Source organism: Babylonia areolata, chromosome 5 (genome assembly GCF_041734735.1).
Source record: "Babylonia areolata isolate BAREFJ2019XMU chromosome 5, ASM4173473v1, whole genome shotgun sequence".
NCBI lineage: Eukaryota > Metazoa > Mollusca > Gastropoda > Neogastropoda > Buccinidae > Babylonia > Babylonia areolata.
Genome location: NC_134880.1, coordinates 53708057 through 53733637, shown reverse-complemented (window position 1 = coordinate 53733637; position 25581 = coordinate 53708057). Strand labels below are relative to the sequence as shown.

Below are 25581 nucleotides of genomic sequence, written 5' to 3'. Positions count from 1 at the left end.
TGCGCGCGGCGCATGCGCGCACACACACACACACAGACACAGACACACACAAACACACCCACCCACACACACATACACACACACACACACCTTCAAGTTTTAGCACAGGCAGAAGGGAACAAGAAAAATGGAGTATTCAGTCAACACAAAAAGAGCACAAGGGAAAACTCAAGACAATATATAGGAGAGAAGATAAAGATTGACCCTGCTCAAAAAGTAAGCATTACTTTCAATGCGTGTGACAGGCACAGCATACCCTATCCCGTGTGCTAATGGCACATTCACCAACGACAACACCACAAAGTTGGAAAAGCAAGAGGACTGCTTGCCGTGCATTGCTGGGCAATACTGCAGGTACGTTGATACCTAGGACTGATTGGCTATACGTTTTGCAATTGTTTTTTTCCTGTCCTTTCATTAAAAAAATATTGTTTTAAAAAGTGTTAAGTCCCTTTACACATAAAAGCTCATGAACGCATTCATGCACATTATATGCACAGACACACAGACTTGCATAAACACATACACACTACAAACATCACAAACACGAACACACATACACATTTACAAATCATATACAAACAGATGCACACATGCACGCACACGCACACGCACACACACACACACGCATGCACACACGCGCACAAAGAGCCTCGGTATTGAAATATACAGACACATTGTCAAAGTACAGACATTGATTTTATGGATGAATGAGCGATAGTCAGAAAGAGAATGGATCCATCCATAGCTGTTAAATTTAAAAGGCCAAAGGTCCCACATCCTTTGCACATCAGGGCAGTGAATGCATGTCCACTGTGTCCAGGGCTCAGCATAGCCAGGTGGGGCAGTGAATGCATGTCCACTGTGTCCAGGGCTCAGCATAGCAAGGTGGGGCAGTGAATGCATGTCCACTGTGTCCAGGGCTCAGCATAGCAAGGCAGGGTCCATTCTTAGATTAATTAATTGACACTGTTGTCAACACAGGCTGGGGCAGCTGGCAGGAAACTGTTCCGCCGGCTACTACTGCAAGTCGGGGTCACTGGAGGACATGCCCAACACCACCTATGACTTCACTTCCTGTCCCGCCGACATGGTATGTGCTGGCCCCTGCCCTCCGGGATCATACTGCCCCAGCGGAACGGACCTGCCCGTGCCGTGCCCTGCAGACACCTACATTGGAGTTGTTGGAGCAGCTCAGGACACTGACTGCCTCGCTTGCCCTGCAGGCTACCTCTGTCCTGAAGGTTAGTTAGTCAGCTCATTTTTGGTTTTTGACATGATTGTTTTTTGTCACAATATACATACAGTGAATTTGACAGGGCAAAGAGAAAGTCTTCACCCATTTAACTCTGAGGAGTTTACAGCTTTGGCAGACGTCCTTGCTATATTGATGTGGAAAAAAGTGCTGAGAACATACTGTATTTCCTCCATGTTACAGATGGACACATCGGGAAATTCTGTAGAAGTTTGTTCCCTTTCTTTGTGGTTTATGCACATCTGTTAACATGAAAACTGTGTCAATGAGATGAATTTTGATACCAGAGCAGTGCTCAGGTGCAGGGTTCAATGAGCTGTTATGTCCTGTCATAGTGGACGTACACACAAATTTGTCACAACACAAATACAATGAATTTGACAGGACAACAAGAGAAGTCTCGTATCAAGTCCTGTCCTACGGTACATGTGTACAAACACTCAGTGTGTGATGGACATCTTTACAGGTTCATTTTTCTCTGCAGTGCCTGGTGTGTTTGTTATTTCTACAATTTTATGGTGTGTTTGTCGGAAGATTGAATGAGGATCTGTGTGTTGAGTAAACAGCTGTTTTTATGCTGGAGTGAAGATGTGTTCTGACACATTTTAATTAAATCCAGTGATGGACATTGCGCGTTATACACTACACTTCTGATTACATGATTTTTACACGATTCCATGAGACATTTTCAAACTGTGTGATTTTTTCTGGTATGTTGGGAAATGCACTGGAACCATTAAAAAAAAAAAAATTAAATCTTGCACAGGATATCCATTATCGGCAGACACATGAACCAACTAACAAAATCATATCACACACAGCATGATAGTCTGTTTTGACCATGCCAATGTCACATGGGTGAACTGGTCTTTTAATGTTGTTTTCATTAGTCATTTAACATTAATTGAGGTTCTCTTCAACTATTTTTCTAAGAACTGCCCTGGAACCAGGCCAGAAATGACCCTATTGTGGTCTGGCTAGGCTAAAACCAACATGATTTGCAAATGGAGAAAGTTGTTAAAAAATAAACAAAACTGTAGGTTATATAACAACACTCAGCATTGATGTTTTATTTCATCATCATGATTGGATCTGATTGGATTCTCTCAGGCACGGCAGTCCCACAACCCTGCCCAGTGGGTCACTACTGTCTTGTTGGCAATGGCACCTACCCCTGTCCGCGCCTGACGTATCGCGACACACCGGGGGCTGCTGGCATTTCCGAATGTCACCCTTGTGAGGCCGGCTACTGGTGTAACTACACAGGTAATGTCAAAATGACAAATGTTTTATTGGCTACTGGTGTAACTACACAGGTAATATCAAAATAACAAATGTTTTATTGGCTACTGGTGTAACACAGGTAATGACAAAACGACAAAATGTGTGGAACTGTGTAAGTACACAGGTAGTGACAAAAATGACAGATGTTTTATGGGCTACTAGTGTGGCTACACAGGTAATGACAAAACGACAAATATACATATTATTGGCTGCTGGTGTAACTACACAGGTAGTGACAAGATGACAAACGTGTTATTTGCTACTGGTGTAACCAGACAAAATGTGACAAAATGACAAATGTTTATTGGAGGTAAAATGGATAAGCGGAAAGCTTCTTTACCCCATGCCCTCAGAAAAAAAAAGAAAATAAAGAATCAACATGTACATGTAAGACAATGGTAAATTGAAAGTTAGATGTAGAGTGGCAGATTAATTTGTGATTTGGGTTTTTTTTTGTTTGTTTTTGTTTTGGTTTGGTTTGCTACAAATGTGAATGTTTGAATTCTGGTGTCCACTACAAAGTGAATGTTTGAATTCTGGTGTCCACTACAAAGCGAATGTTTGAATTCTGGTGTCCACTACAAAGTGAATGTTTGAATTCTGGTGTCCACTACAAGTGAATGTTTGAATTCTGGTGTCCACTACAAAGTGAATGTTTGAATTCTGGTGTCCACTACAAAGTGAATGTTTGAATTCTGGTGTCCACTACAAAGTGAATGTTTGAATTCTGGTGTCCACTACAAAGTGAATGTTTTGGTCTGTAACCCTCTGCAAAAGTTCACTTCATTGTATCTCTGTAATCTGCTGCAAAAATGAATTTGTTATGTCTGTAATCTGCTGCAAAAATGAATTTGTTATGTCTGTAATCCATTGCAAAAAAACGAATTTCTTATGTCAGTGACCCATTGCAAAAGTGAATTATTTGATGTTTGCTATTCACCATAAAAGAAAGCAATGTAAACAGCAAACTTGAATATTGACACAACGTACAAATAGGTGTATATCTCACACAAGAATGGCAGATTTCTCCGGAACAGTAAACATGAATATTGATACAACATACAAATTATTGCATATCTGAGATATGCAAACATTTGTATGTTGTATCAATATTCAGGTTTGCTGTCACACAGGAATGACAGATTACTCAGGAACAGCAAACCTGAGTTTCAGTTTCAGTATCAGTAGCTCAAGGAGGCGTCACTGCGTTCGGACAAATCCATATACGCTACACCACATCTGCCAAGCAGATGCCTGACCAGTGGTATAGCCCAATGCGCTTAGTCAGGCCTTGAGAAAACCTGAATATTGATACAACATGCAAACATGTGTAATTCTCACACAGGAATGGCAGACTACTCTGGCAACCCGTGTCCACCTGGTTACTTCTGCCTGGCCGGGGATGAACCACGTCTGTGCCCGGCAGGGACCATGCGGGACACACCTGGCTCAGCCAACGCCACTGACTGTCCGAGGTGTCGCCCTGGTTACTACTGCCCCAATGACACAGAAAATACTCAGGTGTTTCTTTGCTTTTTTTTTTTTTTGGAGGGGGCACATTTCTTCTTCTGCATTTGTGGGCTGCAACTCCCACGTTCACTCGTATATACGCGAGTTGGCTTTTACATGTATGACCATTTTTACCCCGCCATGTAGGCAGCCATACTCCGCTTTCGGGGGTGTGCATGCTGGGTATGTTCTTGTTTCCATAACCCACCGAACACTGACATGGATTACAGGATCTTTAATGTGTGTATTTGATCTTGGGTATACACACGAAGGGGGTTCAGGCACAAGCAGGTCTGTACATGTGTTGACCTGGGAGATTGGAAGAATCTCCACCCTTTACCCATCAAGCACCATCACCAAGATTTGAACCCAGGACCCTCAGATTGAAAATCCAACACTTTAACCATATGGCTATTGTGCCCGTCAAGGCACATTTGATGTGGAGGATTTCTGCTCTATTTTGTTGTACTGTACTGTACTGCACTGTACTGTACTATATTGTATTGTACTGCACTGTACTGTACTATATTGTATTGTATTGTACTGTACAGTACTGTACTGTACTACTTTTTTGTCAGAATGGATTTCTCTGTGTGGAAGTCGGGCTGCTTTCCTTGTGGAGAGCATGTTACCACCGTGCAGTTCCACACTTTTTTTTCTGTTCAAGTGTATTTGTTTCTCTATCAAAGTGGATTTTTCTACAGAATTTTGCCAGGGACAACACTTTTATTGTCTTGGGTTCTTTTACATGTGCTGAATGTACTGTGCAAATGGGACCTTAATTTATCATCTCATCTGAATGACTAGCATCCAGACCACCACTCATCGTCTAGTGGAGGGAGAGAAAAATCAGGCGAGTGTGGGATTTGATCCAGTGCCTTCACGTTTCTCTCTCTTCCTTGGCGGATGTGTTGCTGCTAGGCCACCACACATACTGCTGATTGTAGACATTATTAAGTTAAAGTTTTGATTTTCACATTTGTAGGTTATCATTTAAAAAAAAAAAAGATGAATGAGAAGGAAGAAGAGGAAGGGCTGAGTTGCATGTGAAGTTTTACCGTTCACTCAATCCAGATCTTTTGGAGTTTAATTGCTGGTCAGGCATCTGCTTAGCAGATGTGTAGCGCATATGGATTGGTCCGAACTCTGTGACGCCTCCTTGGGTAACGGAACCAGCTGAACGAGAAGGGAATGATACTGACAGTGATTGAGTGATGGCTCTGTTGGGTTGCTCTGTTTGTGTATAGAGTGTAAAAGTGATGGCGTAGAGGTAACGCGTTCCCCTAGGAAGCGAGAGAATCTGAGCGCGCTGGTTCGAATCACGGCTCAGCTGCTGATATTTTCTCCCCCGCCACTAGACCTTGAGTGGTGGTCTGGACGCTAGTCATTCGGATGAGACTATAAACCGAGGTCTCGTGTGCAGCACGCACTTAGCGCACGTAAAAGAACCCACGGCAACAAAAGGGTTGTTCCTGGCAAAATTCTGTAGAAAAATCCACGTCAATAGGAAAAACACATACAACTGCACGCAGGAAAAATTAAAAAAAAAAAAGGGTGGCATTGTAGTATAGCGATGCGCTCTCCCTGGGGAGAGCAGCCCGAATTTCACACAGATAAATCTGTTGTGATAAAAAGAAATACAAAATACAAAATACAAAAATACAAAAGGATTGCAAATCCAAGAGATTGACAGTGTTGTCACTGGGATTTGTGAACCATCTTCTGTTTGCTTCTGTCTGGGGTGGTTGTGCTTTTTTGTGATTGAAATTTTTATAGAACTTTGAGTCCCATGCATTGAAGCATCTTGGGCAGCAGTGTCTTGATGACTTTGTTTTGTTATTTGGTTGTTAATTTTGAACTCGTTTATTCTTCCTTCATAGTTGAAATAGAGCATTTTTACCCATGCAGATATTGATTAACACACTTGTTTGCATATATGCCTGTGCGTATGTGCACAGGCATGCACATGTAGAAGTGTGATGGTGTTTTGGAGATATTTTGTTTTGGTGCTTTGCTTTTTTTTGTGCGGATGTGGACTTGTCAGTGTGTGTGTAAATGTGTGTGTGTGTGTGTGTTTGTGAATGGGTGTGCATGTGCATGCACATGGTTTTGTTTTCAAGTGTTCTAATATTTGTTTCCATACTTTGCTTCCCCCCAGGGCATTCCTTGCAGGGAGACCTATGAGTGTCCCAGAGGAGCTTCCTTGGAGGTCGACTGCCGTCCAGGCCATTACTGTAACGGCACCACTGGTTTACCCCCTGTCTGCTGGCCAGGGTACTACTGCCCCAATGCCACAGACACCCCCATCCTCTGCGTCTTCCCCGACTACTGTCCTGAGGGAAGCAACATGACGCTGTCCTGTCCGCTCGGCTACAAGGCGGAGGCCCATCCGGGAGTCCGTTACGACATCAGCATCTCCTGCACCATGTGTCCACCTGGTTACTATGGCAACTCCACAGATCGATCGTTCTGTGAGGTTTGTCCAGCTGGCTATTACTGCCCAGCTGGTACGGCTCATGGTACAGACAACCCCTGCCCGATCGGCAACTACTGCCCTGAAGGGTCATACCAGGCAACGCCTTGTCCCACAGGAATGTATGGCAATGTGAGTTGGATGGATTTTTTTGCAGTGACAAAAATCTGCAAGCATCCCTAAATTTGATGTTTGGATGTGTGAGTTGTTTAGTTACTGCAGTGTGTAGAATAGAGAAATGTTTAAACTGAGTGCTTGGGAATGTAAGCTGGATGAGTTATGCAGTGAGTGAAATACACAAACGCTATAAATCCAACTTTTTGCAACTGAGTCAGAGTGATTATGCAATAAGGAAAATCCACCAGCATGAAATATTTAATGTTTGGTTTGGTTTGGTTTGTGGTTTAGCGGATATGGGTTTTTCTCCTTAAAATAATGTTTCTTAATTCTTTCTGTTTTTACATTAAGAATACTAGTTATTACCTGCAGTGTGTGGATGTATGTTTGAAACGATGTATGTGATATTTCTTACATTTGTATCTTCGTAATATTTGTTGAGGCTGTTGTTGGCTTTTACAGTTATGGTCCCCATGTTGTTTACTTGTCTATGTTGTGATAATGCACCTGACCAAATTTCTCCAGTTGGAGATAATAACGTTATTCTTATCTTATCTTATCTTATCTTATCTTATCTTAAAAACAACAGAAACTGAATTTTTCCTTTTTCTCTTTTGTCAGGTCTTACTGGCCAAAGACTATTCGGAGTGTCACCTCTGCCCAGTGGACACATTCAACAACCTTGAAGGACAGATGTTTTGTCGCCCTTGCGGCAGCTCCTCATGGGCACCAGTGGGCAGCAGCATGTGCACCTGCATGGGACTGTACCGCAGCTTCCAGCCCTCCTATGGCAAGTGTGTATGCGAGTCAGGCTACATCTACTATGATGAGGTGGACACGCAGAAGAAGGAGGGCAACAGTCCTGATAACTGCCAACAGGTGGTGGACTCCAGGTGTTCCCAGTCACAGGCACGCATGGCTAGCAGTCGTCAGTGCGTGGATCCTGACACGACTGACTGCTCACAGGAGTGCGCCTTCTGTGGCGGCGGCTCTCTGGATGTGTCTTTGGGCAGGTGAGTGGGGCTGTGGGGAAAATAGCACCCAGCAGGTGAGTGGGGCTGTGGGGAAAATAGCACTCAGCAGGTGAGTGGGGTTGTGGGGAAAATAGCACCCAGCAGGTGAGTGGGGCTGTGGGGAAAATAGCACTCAGCAGGTGAGTGGGGCTGTGGGGAAAATAGCACCCAGCAGGTGAGTGGGGCTGTGGGGAAAATAGCACTCAGCAGGTGAGTGGGGGTGTGGGAAAATAGCACTCAGCAGGTGAGTGGGGCTGTGGGGAAAATAGCACCCAGCAGGTGAGTGGGGCTGTGGGGAAAATAGCACTCAGCAGGTGAGTGGGGCTGTGGGGAAAATAGCACCCAGCAGGTGAGTGGGGCTGTGGGGAAAATAGCACCCAGCAGGTGAGTGGGGCTGTGGGGAAAATAGCACTCAGCAGGTGAGTGGGGCTGTGGGGAAAATAGCACCCAGCAGGTGAGTGGGGCTGTGGGGAAAATAGCACCCAGCAGGTGAGTGGGGCTGTGGGGAAAATAGCACCCAGCAGGTGAGTGGGGCTGTGGGGAAAATAGCACTCAGCAGGTGAGTGGGGCTGTGGGGAAAATAGCACTCAGCAGGTGAGTGGGGCTGTGGGGAAAATAGCACCCAGCAGGTGAGTGGGGCTGTGGGGAAAATAGCACTCAGCAGGTGAGTGGGGCTGTGGGGAAAATAGCACTCAGCAGGTGAGTGGGGCTGTGGGGAAAATAGCACTCAGCAGGTGAGTGGGGCTGTGGGGAAAATAGCACCCAGCAGGTGAGTGGGGCTGTGGGGAAAATAGCACCCAGCAGGTGAGTGGGGCTGTGGGGAAAATAGCACTCAGCAGGTGAGTGGGGCTGTGGGGAAAATAGCACCCAGCAGGTGAGTGGGGCTGTGGGGAAAATAGCACCCAGCAGGTGAGTGGGGCTGTGGGGAAAATAGCACTCAGCAGGTGAGTGGGGCTGTGGGGAAAATAGCACCCAGCAGGTGAGTGGGGCTGTGGGGAAAATAGGAAAATAGCACTCAGCAGGTGAGTGTGGCTGTGGGGAAAATAGCACCCAGCAGGTGAGTGGGGCTGTGGGGAAAATAGCACTCAGCAGGTGAGTGGGGGTGTGGGAAAAATAGCACTCAGCAGGTGAGTGGGGCTGTGGGAAAAATAGCACTCAACAGGTGAGTGGGGCTGTGGGGAAAATAGCACCCAGCAGGTGAGTGGGGCTGTGGGGAAAATAGCACTCAGCAGGTGAGTGGGGCTGTGGGAAAAATAGCACTCAGCAGGTGAGTGGGGCTGTGGGAAAAATAGCACTCAGCAGGTGAGTGGGGAAAATAAAATTTGGCAGGTGAGTGGGGCTGTGGAATGTTTAGTAGGCGAGAAAGGCTGTCGGAAAAGTAATTTTCTGTAGGTGAATGGAGCTGCCAGAAAAGGTATGTTCTGCGGGTCAGCAGGAAAAGTAACGTTCAGCAGGTGAGCAGGGTCACTCTGAAATGTAACATTCAGGAGGGTCACTCTGTAATGTAACATTCAGCAGGTGACCAGGGTCACTCTGAAATGTAACATTCAGCAGGGTCACTGTGAAATGTAACATTCAGCAGGGTAGCAGGGTCACTCTGAAATGTAACATTCAGCAGGGTCACTCTGAAATGTAACATTCAGCAGGGTCACTCTGAAATGTAACGTTCAGCAGGGTCACTCTGAAATATAACATTCAGCAGGGTCACTCTGAAATGTAACATTCAGCAGGGTCACTCTGAAATGTAACATTCAGCAGGGTCACTCTGAAATGTAACGTAACATTCAGCAGGGTCACTCTGAAATGTAACATTCAGCAGGGTCACTCTGAAATGTAACATTCAGCAGGGTCACTCTGAAATGTAACATTCAGCAGGGTCACTGTGAAATGTAACATTCAGCAGGGTCACTCTGAAATGTAACGTAACATTCAGCAGGGTCACTCTGAAATGTAACATTCAGCAGGGTCACTCTGAAATGTAACATTCAGCAGGGTCACTCTGTAATGTTACATTCAGCAGGGTCACTCTGAAATGTAACGTAACATTCAGCAGGGTAGCAGGGTCACTCTGAAATGTAACATTCAGCAGGGTCACTCTGAAATGTAACATTCAGCAGGGTCACTCTGAAATGTAACATTCAGCAGGGTCACTCTGAAATGTAACATTCAGCAGGGTCACTCTGAAATGTAATGTAACATTCAGCAGGGGATCAGGGTCACTCTGAAATGTAACATTCAGCAGGGTCACTCTGAAATGTAACGTAACATTCAGCAGGGGATCAGGGTCACTCTGAAATGTAACATTCAGCAGGGTAGCAGGGTCACTCTGAAATGTAACATTCAGGAGGGTCACTGTGAAATGTATCGTTCAGCAGGGTCACTGTGAAATGTAACATTCAGCAGGGTCACTGTGAAATGTAAAGTAACATTCAGCAGGGTCACTGTGAAATGTAGCATTCATGTAGCATTCAGCAGGGTCACTGTGAAATGTCATTCAGCAGGGTCACTGTGAAATGTAACGTTCAGCAGGGTCACTGTGAAATGTAACATTCAGCAGGGTCACTGTGAAATGTATCGTTCAGCAGGGTCACTGTGAAATGTAACATTCAGCAGGGTCACTGTGAAATGTAACATTCAGCAGGGTCACTCTGAAATGTAACATTCAGCAGGGTCACTGTGAAATGTAACATTCAGCAGGGTCACTGTGAAATGTAACATTCAGCAGGGTCACTGTGAAATGTAACATTCAGCAGGGTCACTGTGAAATGTAATATTCAGCAGGGTCACTGTGAAATGTAACATTCAGGTAAACGGAACTGTGGGAAAAGTAATGACTGGCAGGTGAGTGGGAAAATAATGTTCAGCAGGTGAGCAAGACCATGGGGGTAAATGCTGTAGTGCTTTTCTTCTTTTCTTGTCTGAGCATTAAAGATAGATTTAGAAAATGTATGGAAATGATTACTGGAATTGCACAGAGAAGTATGCATAATAATAATGATAATGAGGAATATTCATATTGCACTGATATCCTAAAATTACTGGAATGACAGTTTTGCATTAGGAAGCATACATGCAGGAAAGTCTACTGAAACTGAACATTTTTTACTTACTGAGGTATGCAGATAGGGAAATGTGAATGCATGTGTACACACACACACACACACACACACACACACACACACACATATATATATATATACACACACACACACACACACACATCACACTCTGACATGTTCATACACCCAGAAACACTGCCTGCACTCTCATTCCAAGCACGCACATTCAGAAACTGATGTCTTTAAGGTGCAGCATGACATTCCAATAAACCATGAGTTTTACTACTTTATTTCCAGGTGTGTTTGCAACTCCTACACGGACCCCGAACAGATCTGTGATGCTACCTGCCGAGCCACCAGTGAACCCTCGGTCTCTTTGGAGCTGATGTCAGATGGCACTGTGTCTCTGACCATCACAGATCCTTCTGGCTCCAGTACTGCCACTGTGAGTTAGGATTCACTTCACCCAGGGCTTATGCTCTGAAATGAGAAGAGAATAATAATGATAGTAATCATCATCATCATCATCATCATCGTGGAAGTCCATCACAAAAGATGAAGATGTCAGTGACTCTGGAGAATGAGAATGCAGCATGCATACACACTTACACACACACACACGCATGTGCAAGACCACATGCGCGCACATACACATACACTCACACACACACACACACACACACACACGCGCGCGTGCGCGCACACGCACGCCATCTGTCTAAAGAATCTAAAAAAGGATAAAAAAGATAAGGTTAATTTCATGTAAAATAAGAAGTAAAAAGTGAAAAAGGATAATGACAACCCCCCTCGTCCCCGCCCCCCAGATCCCCCACCCCACCCCTCCACTTCCAAAACCAAAGCAAACAGAAAAAGACAAAAACAAAATAAAAACAAAAACAGAGGGAGGGAGAGAGGGAGAGAGAGAGGGAGAGAGAGAGAGAGAGAGAGCATCTGTACAATGTAGCATAGCGGTAAAAGGTTATGGAACCTTTTATGTTTAACCTTATGACTGTGCAGTCTGTGTTGCTATGCTCTGTTTTATGTTGACATTATCTATTGTTCCTTTATAAATGATTGCAGACCATGACAGACATAATAGGACCAAGCGAGACAACATATGGTGCCACCAAAACCTTTGTTGTCAATTTCTTTGGAGATGTCATCACAGCCTCTGTATTTCCATCGGCAGCAGACGCCATCAACGAGATTCAGTGTGAGTACTACTTCTGTTACCAGTGCCAAGCATTACCACCTTCAAGATTAACCACTAACTGTGCAAATAATTGACAAAACCTCCATTCATCTACATCTCCCACCCCTTCTAACCGATAATACTCAGATGTATTCACAAATACTTTAACAAAATGTCTTCAATCACCGATATGTGTGACGGGACATTAAACAAAAATTCCTCCAATTGACAAAATGTATTTCTGTATAACATGATGATGCAGTATTTAAGATTTTCTTTATTTTGAATGTATTTGTGACTAATACTTTTAGATTTTTTTTGTTTTGATATGAGTGATATATTTTTTGTTTCTCTTTTTAGATATGAGTGACATTAACTTTTAATGTTTTGAATTCCCTGTTTTAGATACAAGTGACATGCACTTTTATTTCAGATTTATGTCATGCTTTTAGATAGGAGTGACATATGTTTTTTTTTTTAGCTTGGGTAGGTACCAGTAACAATGACAATGATAACAGCTGGATCCTGATTCTAAAGGTTTGTCTTGATTTGTTTTTCTGTTCTTTTGCACTAGGTCCTGATTCTAAACGTTCGTTTTGATTTGATTTTTTTAATCCTTCTGCAGATGATCTGAGCACCTTGCAGGCGACACCGGTGACTGGTCGTCGGCGACTGCTGACAACCACAGTGCCTAGCAACCACGTGCCCAATCCGGCACTGTGTCTGGAGCTCAACCAGATGGTGCTGTTCAAGGTCACCATCAACTCCACTGACCGCGCATCCAGCAACTACCCTGTGTACGTTGTCAACCACCTCTACAACACCAACCCCACTTTCGACTATGGGGCCTTCACACAGTTGACGTATCTCATCGCCAACACCAATGTGTCAATTTCGTCCTTCGCACACGTCTTCACGGAAGCTGGCACTTACGTGTTCCAGGATGCTCAAGATTCCACACTGTAAGTGTGATTTTGATGCGTGTGCAGTGTGTGTGGTTTTTTTGTGTTTTTTGTTATACTGTGGTTGCTTTGTAGAGTGTTTAATTTCTTTTTTTGTTGCTCTGTTAGTGTGATTTTGACGCATTTGCTATGTGTGTCTGTATTTGGCTTTTGGTTAAACTGTGATTGTTTTGTGGAATATTTGATTCTTTTGTTTGTCTTTAATTTGATTCTCGTTATTTTTTTCTTCTTCTTTTATCCTGAATTGCTTTTTTAAAACGTTTTTTTCATAGCAGTTTGTCACTCATTTTTGTAGACTAAAGAATGGATTTTGTTCTCTTTTCTGCCAGGCCTTTGTAGACTGAAGAATTAATTTCATTCTCGTTTTTTTTTTCTTTTTCTTTTTTTGCTAGGTCTTTGTAGACTAAAGGATTGATTTCTTTCTTTTTTTTTTCTTTTTTTTGTGCTATGTCTTTGTAGACTGAAGAATTGATTTCGTTCTCTTTTCTGCTAGGTCTTTGTAGACTAAAAAAATGATTTCTTTGTCATTTCTGTTAGGTCTTTGTATATGGAAAAATTAATTTCATTCTCTTTTCTGCTAAGTCTTCGTAGACTAAAGCACTGGTTTCATTTATTTTTTCTTTTAGTTCATTGTAGACTGAAGAATTAATATCTTTCTCTTTTCTGCAAAGTCTTTGTCGACTAAAGAATTGATTTCGTTTTCTTTTCTGCTAGGCCTTTGTAGACTTAAGAATTGGTTTCATTCTCTTTCTTGCTAAGTTTTTGCAGACTGAAAAATTGACTGTGTTCTCTTTTCTGCTAGGCTTAATAGACTGAAGAATCAATTTCATTCATTCTTCTTTTTTTTCTTGGTCTTTGAAGTCTGAAGAATTGATTTAATTTGCTTTGCTGCAGGGTCTTTGTAGACTAAAGAATTGATTTTATTCTCTCTCTCTCTCTCTCTCTCCCCCCCCTCCCCCTCTCTCTTCCCCTCCTCTTTCTCTTTCTTGAAAAATATTGTTTTAAAATGACAATCTTACGGCGTTGTGGTTCCACAGAGACGTGATCATTGAAGTGAAGCCGAGCGGATCCACATGCCCCACCTCCTCCTCAGTCGTGACCTCGTCAGCAGGCAACCTGGGCCTGCTCGGAGTTTTCAAACAGGACGTGGCCAATGAGGAGCCAGACTGGGGTTTGATTATTGGTGAGCAAAGCACTGGAAAATAACTAATTAATGGACACTATTTAACACGAGTTAACTCGTACCATGATTACTTCCCCTGTGAACCAGGTATTCTCGTCCCAACACACTATTCTAATTTCGTTTATTCTTGCTTGGTACAGTTCGCATTCTAAACTGAACTGTTTACGGATTCTGGAAACATGAAAACGAAGCTTTATATTAACAATTCATCATTGATTTTTGCCATTTTTCTGCAGTGGTCTCATATAGTGCTGATCCAGGGGAGTTTTAGCAGGCATGTAGCTAGGGGGTAGAATGTAGAATGAGTTAAAATTTGATTATTGGTGAGCAGAAGCACCAGAAAAAAATCCCTGATTAATGGATACCATTTAGAATTTGATTATTGGTGAGCAAAGCAATGGAAAATCCCTAATTAATGGACACCATCTAAAATTTGATTATTGGTGAGCAAAGCACTGGAAAATCCCTGATTGATAGACACCATTTAGAATTTGATTATTGATGAACAAAGCACCGGAAAATCCCTGATTGATGGACACCATTTAAAATTTGATTATTGGTGAGCAAAGCACTGGAAAATCCCTAATTAATGGACACCATTTAGAATTTGATTATTGGTGAACAAAATACCTGAAAATCCCTGATCGACATGAAGTCAAGTCTTTCTGTAATCTTGCCAACAACAACAACAACAACAAAACAAAAAAACAACAACCTAAAAATCCAAAAACAAACGAAGACACAGGAGTAAGAAAAACAAAGGAAAAAGACCCCCCGCCCCCAAAAAAAGGAAAAAAAAGGAGCAGATGCCTGACTATCCACAAACACAATGCACTGATCAGGCCTTTAGAGTCTACCCTAGATTTGTGCAAAACATTAAAATAGATTGAAATACATCAATCATAAAAAAGAGTAGACAAAAAAATGAATAAATTAAAATATAGGAAAGTAAAAGATATAAATGAAAGATTGCTTCACAAACAATAAAGAGTGGTAACTCTCTCCATGTACAAGGGACACAACTTCAAGTCAATGGTGCTTATGCTACCAATTCAGCTAGCACACAGGTAAATAAAAGGAACATTGGAACAAACCCAGACACTTTCTAAAAAGGAAGCTCCGGGCTTGTGCTTACACCAGCCAATTGACATGTGCACACAGCAGCAATGACAGAAGAAATTGCAATGTTTTTAAAAGCGAATATGTGAAATGCTTTTATTTGAGAACATATGTTTATTACTCTTGTTTGATCAAGTTATCTGCGTGTGTGGGGTGGGGTGGGGTGGGGGTGTGTGCTGATTATTATCTGGTTGTGGTTTTCCGCAATTCATCTTTATTCTTATCTTATCTGTCTATTATAATCAATGTGCAGTATAGTAGGCTATGTTTATAATTATATTCAAATAATGTTTCTTAATTCTTTCTGTTTTTACTTTAAGAATACTAGTTATTACCTGCAGTGTGTGGATGTATGTATGAAACGATGCATGTGATATTTTTTACATTTGTATCTTCGTAATATTTGTTGGGGCTGTTGTTGGCTTTTACAGTTATGGTCCCCATGTTGTTTACTTGTCTATGTTGTGATAATGCACCTGACCAAATTTCTCCAGGTGGAGATAATAAAGTTATTCTTATCTTATCTTATCTTATGTGCAAACACAAATTAGCTTAGACTGGCATAGCCTTTTAATCCTGAATATGCTACACAGATTGCTTGGCCCACATACGTTTGTATAATGCAAAAATAACAAATGAAACTGGTACTCAGACAGCAGAGTGAGACTGAGGAAGAGGTTTCTGTGCTGAAAAACATTTCTGTTTCTGATTTTTTTCTTAACAAATACAGGTCTACTGGCCTTTTTCGGTGCCTGTGTGGTACTGCTGGTGGTGGCCGTGATTGTCTGGAAGCCCAGAGACTCCATCATTTACCCCATGAAACGCTGGAAGCCGCGTTACCGCAGTCTTGGCGTGCCACCCCCAGTGCCTTCCTACATCCGATATGATGTCGACAACTGGCCTGACAAGAGTTCGTAAGTGCGGTGGTGTTGTGAGAGTACAAGATAATTGCAGTTGTTCTTGTACGAGTTGCATCACAGTTTTGGATTCAGTTTCAAGGAGGTGTCAAAGGGGGTGAACTTATCCATGTATGCTACACATCATCTGTTTAAAGATATTTTTTTAAAGTGCAGTGGACGCAATGATGTTGTGAGAGTACAAGACAATTTCAGTTGTTAACGTGCAAGTTACGTCACAGTTTCAGATTAATTTTCATGGAGGTGTTAAAGGATGTGAACCGATCCATATATGCTTCACCATAATTGTTTAAAGAAAGAAAAAAAAAAAAAGAGAAAAGAGCAAATGCCTTACCAACACATAAACCCCATAAACCCAACGGGCTTGTCATGAGACTAGAGTCACAATAGAGCTCAGTAAGCTAGATCATTGAGATGGGTAAGTAGATAAGGTATTTGATTGAAAGAATATATTGTTTGGATTGCTTTTGGTGCATTTCATATAAAACCTGTCACATTACGTATGCTTTGTGAAAGTAATATTGTTTCTACTGTCTGTCAGATGTATTGATGCTTTATTTGTACACTTTATGTAAGTAATAATATTTATACTAAATGTCAGGTATATTGATTTTTTATTTGATTGATTAGGAATTTATGAAGTTATATGGTTTGTGCAGTATGTCAAATACACTGATATTGTATTTTGTGAATCAATTAGGAATAATAATGAGAAAGAAATTTATGCAGGATATTTTGAATCAAAGTTACTCCTTATGTTTAAAATGTAGGGATCAGGAACCAGCTTGTCAGACATATAGATCTGCTTGAAAAAAACAGAAAGAAAAAAAATGAGGGTTTGGGAAACAGTTTTCATGAAAAGGACACAGCTATGGACCTACACATGGCATACACACATAGTTATGCATTTTTGCATGCATGCATGCACACACGTTTGCCATGCACACACACACACACACTGACAGATGACTTTTGCACACACACACACACATTTGATACACACACACACACACACACACACACACACACACACACACACACATTTTTAATAAGTCAGTACTTTATTATTTATATCTACTTCTTTTGTGTTCATGGGTTAAATTGCAGCTCCCATTTTCACATGTGTGTATGGATGAGTTTTTTAAGTGTATGACCATTTTTACACCGCATAGATGTAATCATAGTTTTGGGGGTATTATTTCTGTTTAATCTGTTCTTTCTTGGAGAAGCATTTATGCAATAGAAAAAAAACACACTCTCAAACACACCAATTTTGATTTACCTTCCAATTTATTGACTAATGTGCTTCTTTGACTTCTCTTGGCTGCGTATGTGTGTGTGTGTGTGTGTGTGTGTGTGTGTGTGTGCGTGTGTGTGTGAATGCATGCATGTGTTTGTGTGTGCTTGCTTGTGTGTTTGTGTGTGCACATGCTTGTTTGTGTGTAGTGTGTTACACTTGATTGCATTTGTATCTATGTATATAGAACTTTCAATGTAAGTGCTACAAGTTCCCTGTTTGGAAGGTGTGAGCATCATTCTGCATTTTTTTTTTAACCAGTTTCAGTTTCAGTGGCTCAAGGAGGCATCACTGCGTTCGGACAAATCCATATACGCTACACTACATCTGCCAAGCAGATGCCTGACCAGCAGCGTAACCCAACGCGCTTAGTCAGGCCTTGAGAAAAAAAAAAAGAAAAGAGAAAAAAAAGGTGAATAAATAATAGATAAGCTTACATAAATAAATAAATAATAATTATGATAATATAAAAAAGGTAGTAGTAATGATAATAATAATAAAATAATAATAATAAAACTGAAAAAAGAAACTGAAACTTTTTTAACCACCATTTCAAAACCAGGGATCCTGATCTGTTGGGACCTCGACCTGCAGTGGATGGGGCTGAAGCCGATGTTCTTGCTGTCATGGGTAAGTATCTTTTTTGTCTTCTTCTGCGTTTGTGGGCTACAACTTTCACGCTCACTTGAACGGGTTTTTTTTTGTTTTTGTTTTTTGGTTTTTTGCAGGTGATTGTTTTTACTGTTTTTACTCTGCCAGGTGAACAGCCATACTCCATTCTGGGGATGTGCCTTCTGAGCATGTTCACGTTTTCATAACCCACCGAGCGCTGACATGGATTATGGGAACTTTAACATATGCATTTGATCTTCAGCATGCGTATGCACACAAATTGAGTCCAGGCAGTTGTGGACCTGCACATCTGTTGACCTGTCAGATACCAAAAAGAAAACAAAACAAAAAAAATCTCCACCCATAACCAACCAGACGCAGAAGTGTTTCAAACCCATGACCTTAGGATTAGAAGTCCAGTGCTACTGTGCCCTTCTCTTCATCCTGTTGAAAGCACTGCACTGCTATCAAGTGAGCTATCTGTGTTTTGAAATGTTGAGACTCTGTTCATATAATTGACAGATGAATTGTGCATGTCGCTAAAGCTTAACGAGTGTGAGTGTCTCCGTGTCCACAGCTACAGTGATGAAAGATGAATTGTGTGAATGGCTGGAGACAGCCAGGGGGAAGTCATCTGTTTATGTCAAGGGCTGGCAGTGAGAATTGTCTGCCTTGAATTTGTGGCATCATCTCTTTAAGTAATTTGTTCCACTTGAACTAGATGAAGACTGTTTTCAGGGTGGGGTTTTTTTTGTTTTTTTTTGTTTTTTGCATGCAAATTTTGAATTCAATGCTTGCAAAGTTTGCTTGTTTGTAACTGGTGTATAGAATACTGCTGTTTATTCAATGCAAAACACCATACAAAATGCAACTCTATTAAGTTTTTTTAAAAAATATTTATTTCCAGGCAAAAATGAGAACCAGGAACTGGAGAACTTCAATGTCCGTGTGTTCTATGACAAACTGGAGGACCAAAACCTCCACCTTGCTGCACAGCTTTCCCGGCAAAAGGAAGACCTTGACGATTTCTACAACCGCATCTCTGCTCAAAACGATGACCTGCGCAAACTTCTTAATGACCTTGACCCTGCCAAACTAGAGGCTCTGGAGCAGAGGGAGGCGGCCATCGAGCGCGAGGGCCTCCAGGGGGCAGCACTTGGAGATGGGGAAGGTGGACCCACCATCGTCAATGCCAGTCTGAAAATGGGCGGAGTGGGAGGAAGGAGGAAATATGCCAGTAAGTTTTTATTTATTTATATGTACACACACACACACACATACACACACACACACACACACACATACACACACACACATATATATATATATATATATATCAAACGATGAGGTCAGGAGATGTATGTATATATGTATACATATGCCGGGCACCAAAACAACAACAACAAAAGACAACAAAAAACAAACAAACAAACAAACAATGTTTGTGTTTCAGATGCTGGGGCTCGTGAGGCCGAACTGATGGCAGCCTTGAAACTGCTGCTGGATCGCCTGAACTCCGGCAACATCCCGCTGAACAAGGAGACCTGGGAAAAGCTGCAACGAGAACCTCCTGTTGGTGGCACTGGTAGCAACTCCGTCAACGTTTTCCACACGGGGGGCATGGGAACAGGCACACAGGTATAATCACAGAATCACAGAAATGTTTGGCTATAGGCTAAAAGCCTTTTGCCCTCATATTCAGTGTCCATTTATGTGCTTTTGGATCACTTGTGAACAGACCCTTGTTTAAATCTGGCATAGTGTATACTACATTTATCTACAGCTCAATAAAGATTTAACTCTGTGGAAAGTACATGGTCCTTAAACTTTTTGTCAATGTGATCTTTGAAGGCGTTTACCGATGGTGCATCGATGGTGTTATTGGAAAAGCTCGTTCTGTCGACACATGTTACACCGTTTCTCTGTTCAGAATATTTTGTATGTTTTTTTCCTGTTTTTTTTACTGTGCCTTTTATAATTCTTAGGAGTGAGCAGTTTGAGAAAAAAAAAAAAATTCTGAGTACTGACATTCGCTTTGTTTCTGTGTAGTCTGTTCGGTGTATTTTCCATTTCAGTTCCATCTTTTATGAACAATACAAAAAATGGTATTTCATTATATGTACTTTGTGAGTCAGATATGTATTTTTCATTCTTTGCATTTCCATTCTCTGTGCTGACTGGAGAAGAAGAAAGAGGAAAGACTTGTGTTTGGAAGTTACTGATGGTGCTATGTAAAATGCTCGAACCCCTCATGCATCATTAAATTATATTTGTTCAAACAGTATTTTAAACAGCAGTTGGGGGCGTCGCTGGGGGGTGGGGTGGGGGGTGGGGGGGGGGTATTAGTTGTGAGTGATGTTGTTACACTGTTCTTAAAAATAGTATTTTTTAGGAAGTTTGTATCTTTACTTTACAAAAATCTGTGCCCTATTAAGTCATTTTCGCATGTATTGTTAAGGACTCTTAAAGCCGCAGGGTGAGCGCAATATAAAAGCACATTATCATATTCATTGTTATTATTATTATTGTTCTCGTCATCATTGAACACATCCATCTTGACAGACGGCTGCCCAAGGTGAACTTCTCCGACAGCAGAACGGAGAGAAAATGCAGCTGGAGAGAGAGCTGGCTAGAACAGAGCAGGAAGCCTTCGACTCGACCTTGAACGACCTTGAGGAGAGCCGCCGCCGCACTGTCGACCAAATGATGGACGACCTGGCTCTCAAACTTCAAGGTGAGCATGGAAACAGGTGTTGTTGTTTTTTTTTCTTTTCTTTTTTTTTTCTGCCTTATCATCTGCATTGTTTCAGTGGCATTACTCCCATGCTGCTCATTTCAATTCCCCCATTTGTAGCCTTACCTGGTTCGTCTGTCATAGTCCCAGTGTCAGCAGTCCAAAGGGAACTATCAATGTTAAGTCAACAGGAAGCCACACAGAGTGGGAAAATAGATTTGTAGGCATTGTTGAGGTGGTGACAGTCATGTGGGATTGATCTCAACGAAGTGGATAGTCCTGAAAGGTTTCATGACCAAATTTCATAACCCAGCAGGGTTCGCACAGAGTCATGGAAATCTGGGAAAGTCTTGGAAAAATATGTTTCACCCTTCAGGTTCTGGAAAATTCTCGGAATTTTGATTAGACCCTTGACTAGTACCATTCAACATAGAGCTTAATACATCTGATGAAACAAGTAATCAAAAATCAAAGTGGTGAAAATTGAACATTGATGCCAGGATAACCATCAGTCTCTTTCATCAGCAGTGCAGCAGATGATTTTATTTTATTTTATTTTTTAATCCAATTTGGCTTTGTATTTGGTATGGAAAATTTTTTGCCTGCTCTGGGAAAGGTCTGGAAAAAGTACGGAATTTTGTTTGGTCCTGTATGTGGGAACCCTGGGAACTAAATCTGAGGCAATCTGTGTGTGGGGCTTGTGTTGAAAGGCGAAGGAGTAACATCAACTGGGCACAGGAGATGAGTCAAAAGCGAAAGCAGAAACAGAAAGAAAGCAACTAAAACTAGAAAATCTTTAAAAAAACAACAACAACAAAACCAAACAACATCACCCCAAAACAAACCAAAAAGTCCCAGTAAACAGCAGTGAAAGGGAAGCATTTTCACGCGTGTTTTAAGTCATGCAAATGCAGAATCACCAAATTTGATTGATTTCCTGATATGACAAACGCATGTAATATTAATGAGAAATGTTCAGTTTTTGATTGTGTTGAAAATTGAAATGACAGATCCATACTAAACAACAGAGCATGCACAGAATCACAACTGAGGTTAACAAAGATTTTCTTGCTGGCACTTTACTTCATTGCTCTCAAAAACCACCACCACCAAAAACTGCAAAATATTGATGCTGCATGGATTAGGATTTGTGCACTCAGTGAACAATTACATGATTAACGCAAATCTTATTTTCTTTCTTCCACAACATAGGCGACCTTAAGGACTCAGAAATACAGCAGATTCTGAGCCAGCATGAAAAGGAACTGGAGGGAGTCCTCAACAAGCATGGTGCGAATCGTCAGCGACAGCTGGAAGAACTGCGGCGAAGACTGGCGGAGAAACGCAGAAACCGAGAACAGCAGCTGCGACAGAAACACACTGCTGAGGTCAGTGATGAACAAACCTGCTGTCAAAAAATAATCTGTCAACAACAGCAGCAGAAAACTGTGAAAAAGAGAACAGTTTGTCAAAAAGTATAATTTATCAATAAAGAAAAAATCTATCATCAAAACATAACACAAAAGTAAATTTAACAAAATTACATGGCCAACAACAAATGATTAAAAAAAAAAAAAAAACAAAAAAAACAGAAGAAGAAGAAAGTTAACAAGTAAAAATTTGTCAGCAAAGATAATTTTTCAACAAAAAATAATTTGTCAACAAAGAATGATTTGTCTGAAAGAATAATCTATCAACAAACAATAATCTGTAAAGAAATATATGGAGTCATTTGTGCAACAGGCTGTCTACCTGGATTGAGCTGACTGACAGCTGCCTGTGGGCATTCATCATGCATTTCCTGTGTCATTCAGTTGGGCTTCAGTCACACACACACACACACACACACACACACACACACACACACACAAACAAACATGCACACACACACGTACCCACCTACCCACCCAGACACATGCTCTTTCACACACACACACACACACACACACACACACACACACACACAAACATGCACACACACACGCTTAGCCACCCACCCACGCACACATACTTACACACCGCCCCTCCTTCCCAACACACACAAACACACACACACATACACGCCAACCCACACCCACCCACAACCCCCACTCCACCCACCCCACCCACACATGCATGCCCTACAATGCAGGCTGAAGAGGCGGGCCTGCCCCCACCAGTGGAGGGCGCCGACACCACGGACATCACGCTGAGCACGGAACAAGGTCTGCTGTCTGCCATCCACCACGAGGAGACAGCCGGTCAGTCCCGCGCTGACAGTGAGACTTCACACCTTCTTGCCGATCAGCTTCGCAAAGACATGTCGTCATCACTGACCAATCAGATTGTGAGTCGCTTGTCATCTTCTCCTTTCTTTCTTCTATGTTCTACATTGTCATCTTAACTCACTCAGTACGGCCAGTCCTCTCTTCTCCTCTACACAGACCCCTCGGATGTCCAGTGGGTGTCTGAATGACCCAACCTTTAGCTTCCGTCGTCAGAATTGTGGTATTCTTTGTCAACATTCACCTCTTCAGTATAAGAGTCTTCCGCTTGCAATATTTTGATGATGGTAACTGGGGTGAAACGCTGTTAACGTCGTCTCTTTCGCCGTTCGTATGGAGAGAGTTAAACATTGATAATTTCCAGTCAGATTGTGAGTCGCTCATCTTATTCTTTTTTCTTTCTTTCTTTCTTTCTTTCTTCTGTGTTCTACATTGCCATCTTTACCAATCAGATTGTGAGTCTGTCAATTGCCAGACTGTGAGTCATACTACATTACCATCGTAGACTTGGATAAATTTCAGTCTGATCTGAGTCGTCAGTCATTTTTCTTTTCCTTTCTACTGTGTTCTGTGTTGCCATTCTTAAACTTAGAACATTTCTGTGAAGTTGCCTGTAAAGGTGTTTGATGGAGGTTGTTCATCCTCTTTTCCCGTGGCCTGCAGAGAGTGTGGATTGTATGTATGACTTCTATAGCACCCAGCTTCTTATGCTTTTGTGTTTGTGTGCTGCAACTCCATTGTTCTTTTGTATGTACAAGTGGCATTTTTTCATGTGTATAGTTTTACCATCGCTCACACACACACACACACACACACACACACAATCACACACACAAACAAACACACACACACACACACACACACACACACACACACACACACAGCATGAATAAGATGCAGTTTTGAACTGTTTTCTTTTGTTGACAGGAGGGCCTGGGTGGACAGCACCTTCTGCCTGAGGACAAGGTGAAGGAACTGCTGAAGAGGCAGCGTGACCAGGAACAGGAGCTGGCCAACAAGATGGAGCGCAGGAGGCAGTCACAGATGGACCGTCTGAACGACAAGCTGGCCCAGAGACGTCAGACCAAACTCACCGACCTCCAACAGAGGCAGGAGCAGGAGAGGGCTGATGTAAGAGAGGCTGCAGTGTTGGCGCCGGTTTGCTTATGTTTTGTTGGGTTTTGCTTTTTTATGCCCAGTGTTGCATGTAATTGAGCCAAAAAAAACAAAAAAACAACAACCAAAAAACCAGCAACAAAGAAACCAAATATCTGTGAGTTTGCAGACATTAAAGTTGTATCTTATCTAAATGATTTCATTGTATTTCTTATCTTTCATCAGTGTTTCAAGAAGAAAGGGTTGCTTGTCAGAATCATTATGATTCATTTGATTTGATTTTTTGTTTTTTTGGGGTTTTTTTTGCTGCCCCATCATCTGCATTATTCCAGTGGCACTGCTCCTATGCAGCTGATCCCAGTTCACCATACACAGCCACACCCAGGTTCCTCTGCCACTGTCTCAGCACTGTCAGTCCACTAGGAACTTTCAGTTGAATCTTTGTGCTATACACTGCCTTAGTTTTGGAAAACAAGATCTGTCATTTTTACTTCAGGACTTCCCTCGTCCCTTCCAGTTTACTTCAAAGTTCATCAGGGTGAAGGGGTGTTGGTCTGAATAATCTTTAATTGTTCAACAATACACATGATTACAATGCAAACAAAGGAGCATCAAGAAGCTCAAAGCTTATACTGTGTTCACATGTTGCACTTCAATCTTAACATGACGGCTGACGAACCATATCATTTGTGTCAAATAACTCATTCATAAACGGTAAGTAACCTGCAGTTGTTGTTGTCTTCTTTTACAGACCTTCTCCATTTGTCAGTTTTGAAAACTCAGGCATCACCTTTTCTTTTACCACCACATCTTTTACATTAAACAAAAAAAACAAAACAACAACCCCACTTGATTTTATGTGCAATCTGACTGTCAAGTCAGCTGATAAACGAAGGTCAGGACAGCGATTGTGACCTGAAAAAAAAAACAAACACACACACAAAAACCCACTTTATTTTGTGTGCATGTAGCTGTCAAGCCGGCTGATAAACGAAGGTCAAGACAGCGACCGTGACCTGATCCTCCAAAACCTGGACCTGCAGCACCAGAAGCAGAGGGAGGCGGTGTCCGCAGAACTGGACGCGGATGATGCAGAACAGCGCCGACAGATGAGTCAGGCCCTGGATGAAGAGCACACCAACACACTGGACACTATGCACAGGGACGTCAACAAGGAGGTGGGTTGTCTGTCCTTGATTTGTTCATTTGCTGTCTTTTCAATACAACACAACACAGCACAACACAACACAGCACAACATAGCACAATACAACACAACAACATAGTGCAATATTACACAACACAACACAGCACAACACAACATAGCACAATACAACACAACAACACAGCGCAATACAACACAGCACAGCACAACACAACACAACACAGCACAACACAATACAATACAATACTATACAATACAATACAGTGCTATGCTACGCAATGCAACACAACACAGCACAATACAACATAGCAC

General features: G+C 42.0%; 1 protein-coding gene across 1 annotated transcript in view; it reads left to right on the top strand.

Moving 5' to 3' along the window:
* The window catches only part of LOC143282179 (uncharacterized), a 214240-nt gene that overhangs the window by 159466 nt on the left and 29193 nt on the right, over nucleotides 1–25581 (top strand). The window contains 19 exon segments of the mRNA XM_076587751.1: nucleotides 246–354; nucleotides 985–1244; nucleotides 2366–2521; nucleotides 3885–4060; nucleotides 6207–6653; nucleotides 7260–7651; nucleotides 11008–11155; nucleotides 11791–11923; nucleotides 12528–12864; nucleotides 13902–14047; nucleotides 15897–16080; nucleotides 17943–18010; nucleotides 18900–19229; nucleotides 19446–19630; nucleotides 20555–20726; nucleotides 21939–22114; nucleotides 22858–23052; nucleotides 23918–24121; nucleotides 25078–25284. Of these exon segments, the coding sequence (XP_076443866.1) occupies nucleotides 246–354; nucleotides 985–1244; nucleotides 2366–2521; nucleotides 3885–4060; nucleotides 6207–6653; nucleotides 7260–7651; nucleotides 11008–11155; nucleotides 11791–11923; nucleotides 12528–12864; nucleotides 13902–14047; nucleotides 15897–16080; nucleotides 17943–18010; nucleotides 18900–19229; nucleotides 19446–19630; nucleotides 20555–20726; nucleotides 21939–22114; nucleotides 22858–23052; nucleotides 23918–24121; nucleotides 25078–25284 (4025 nt within the window).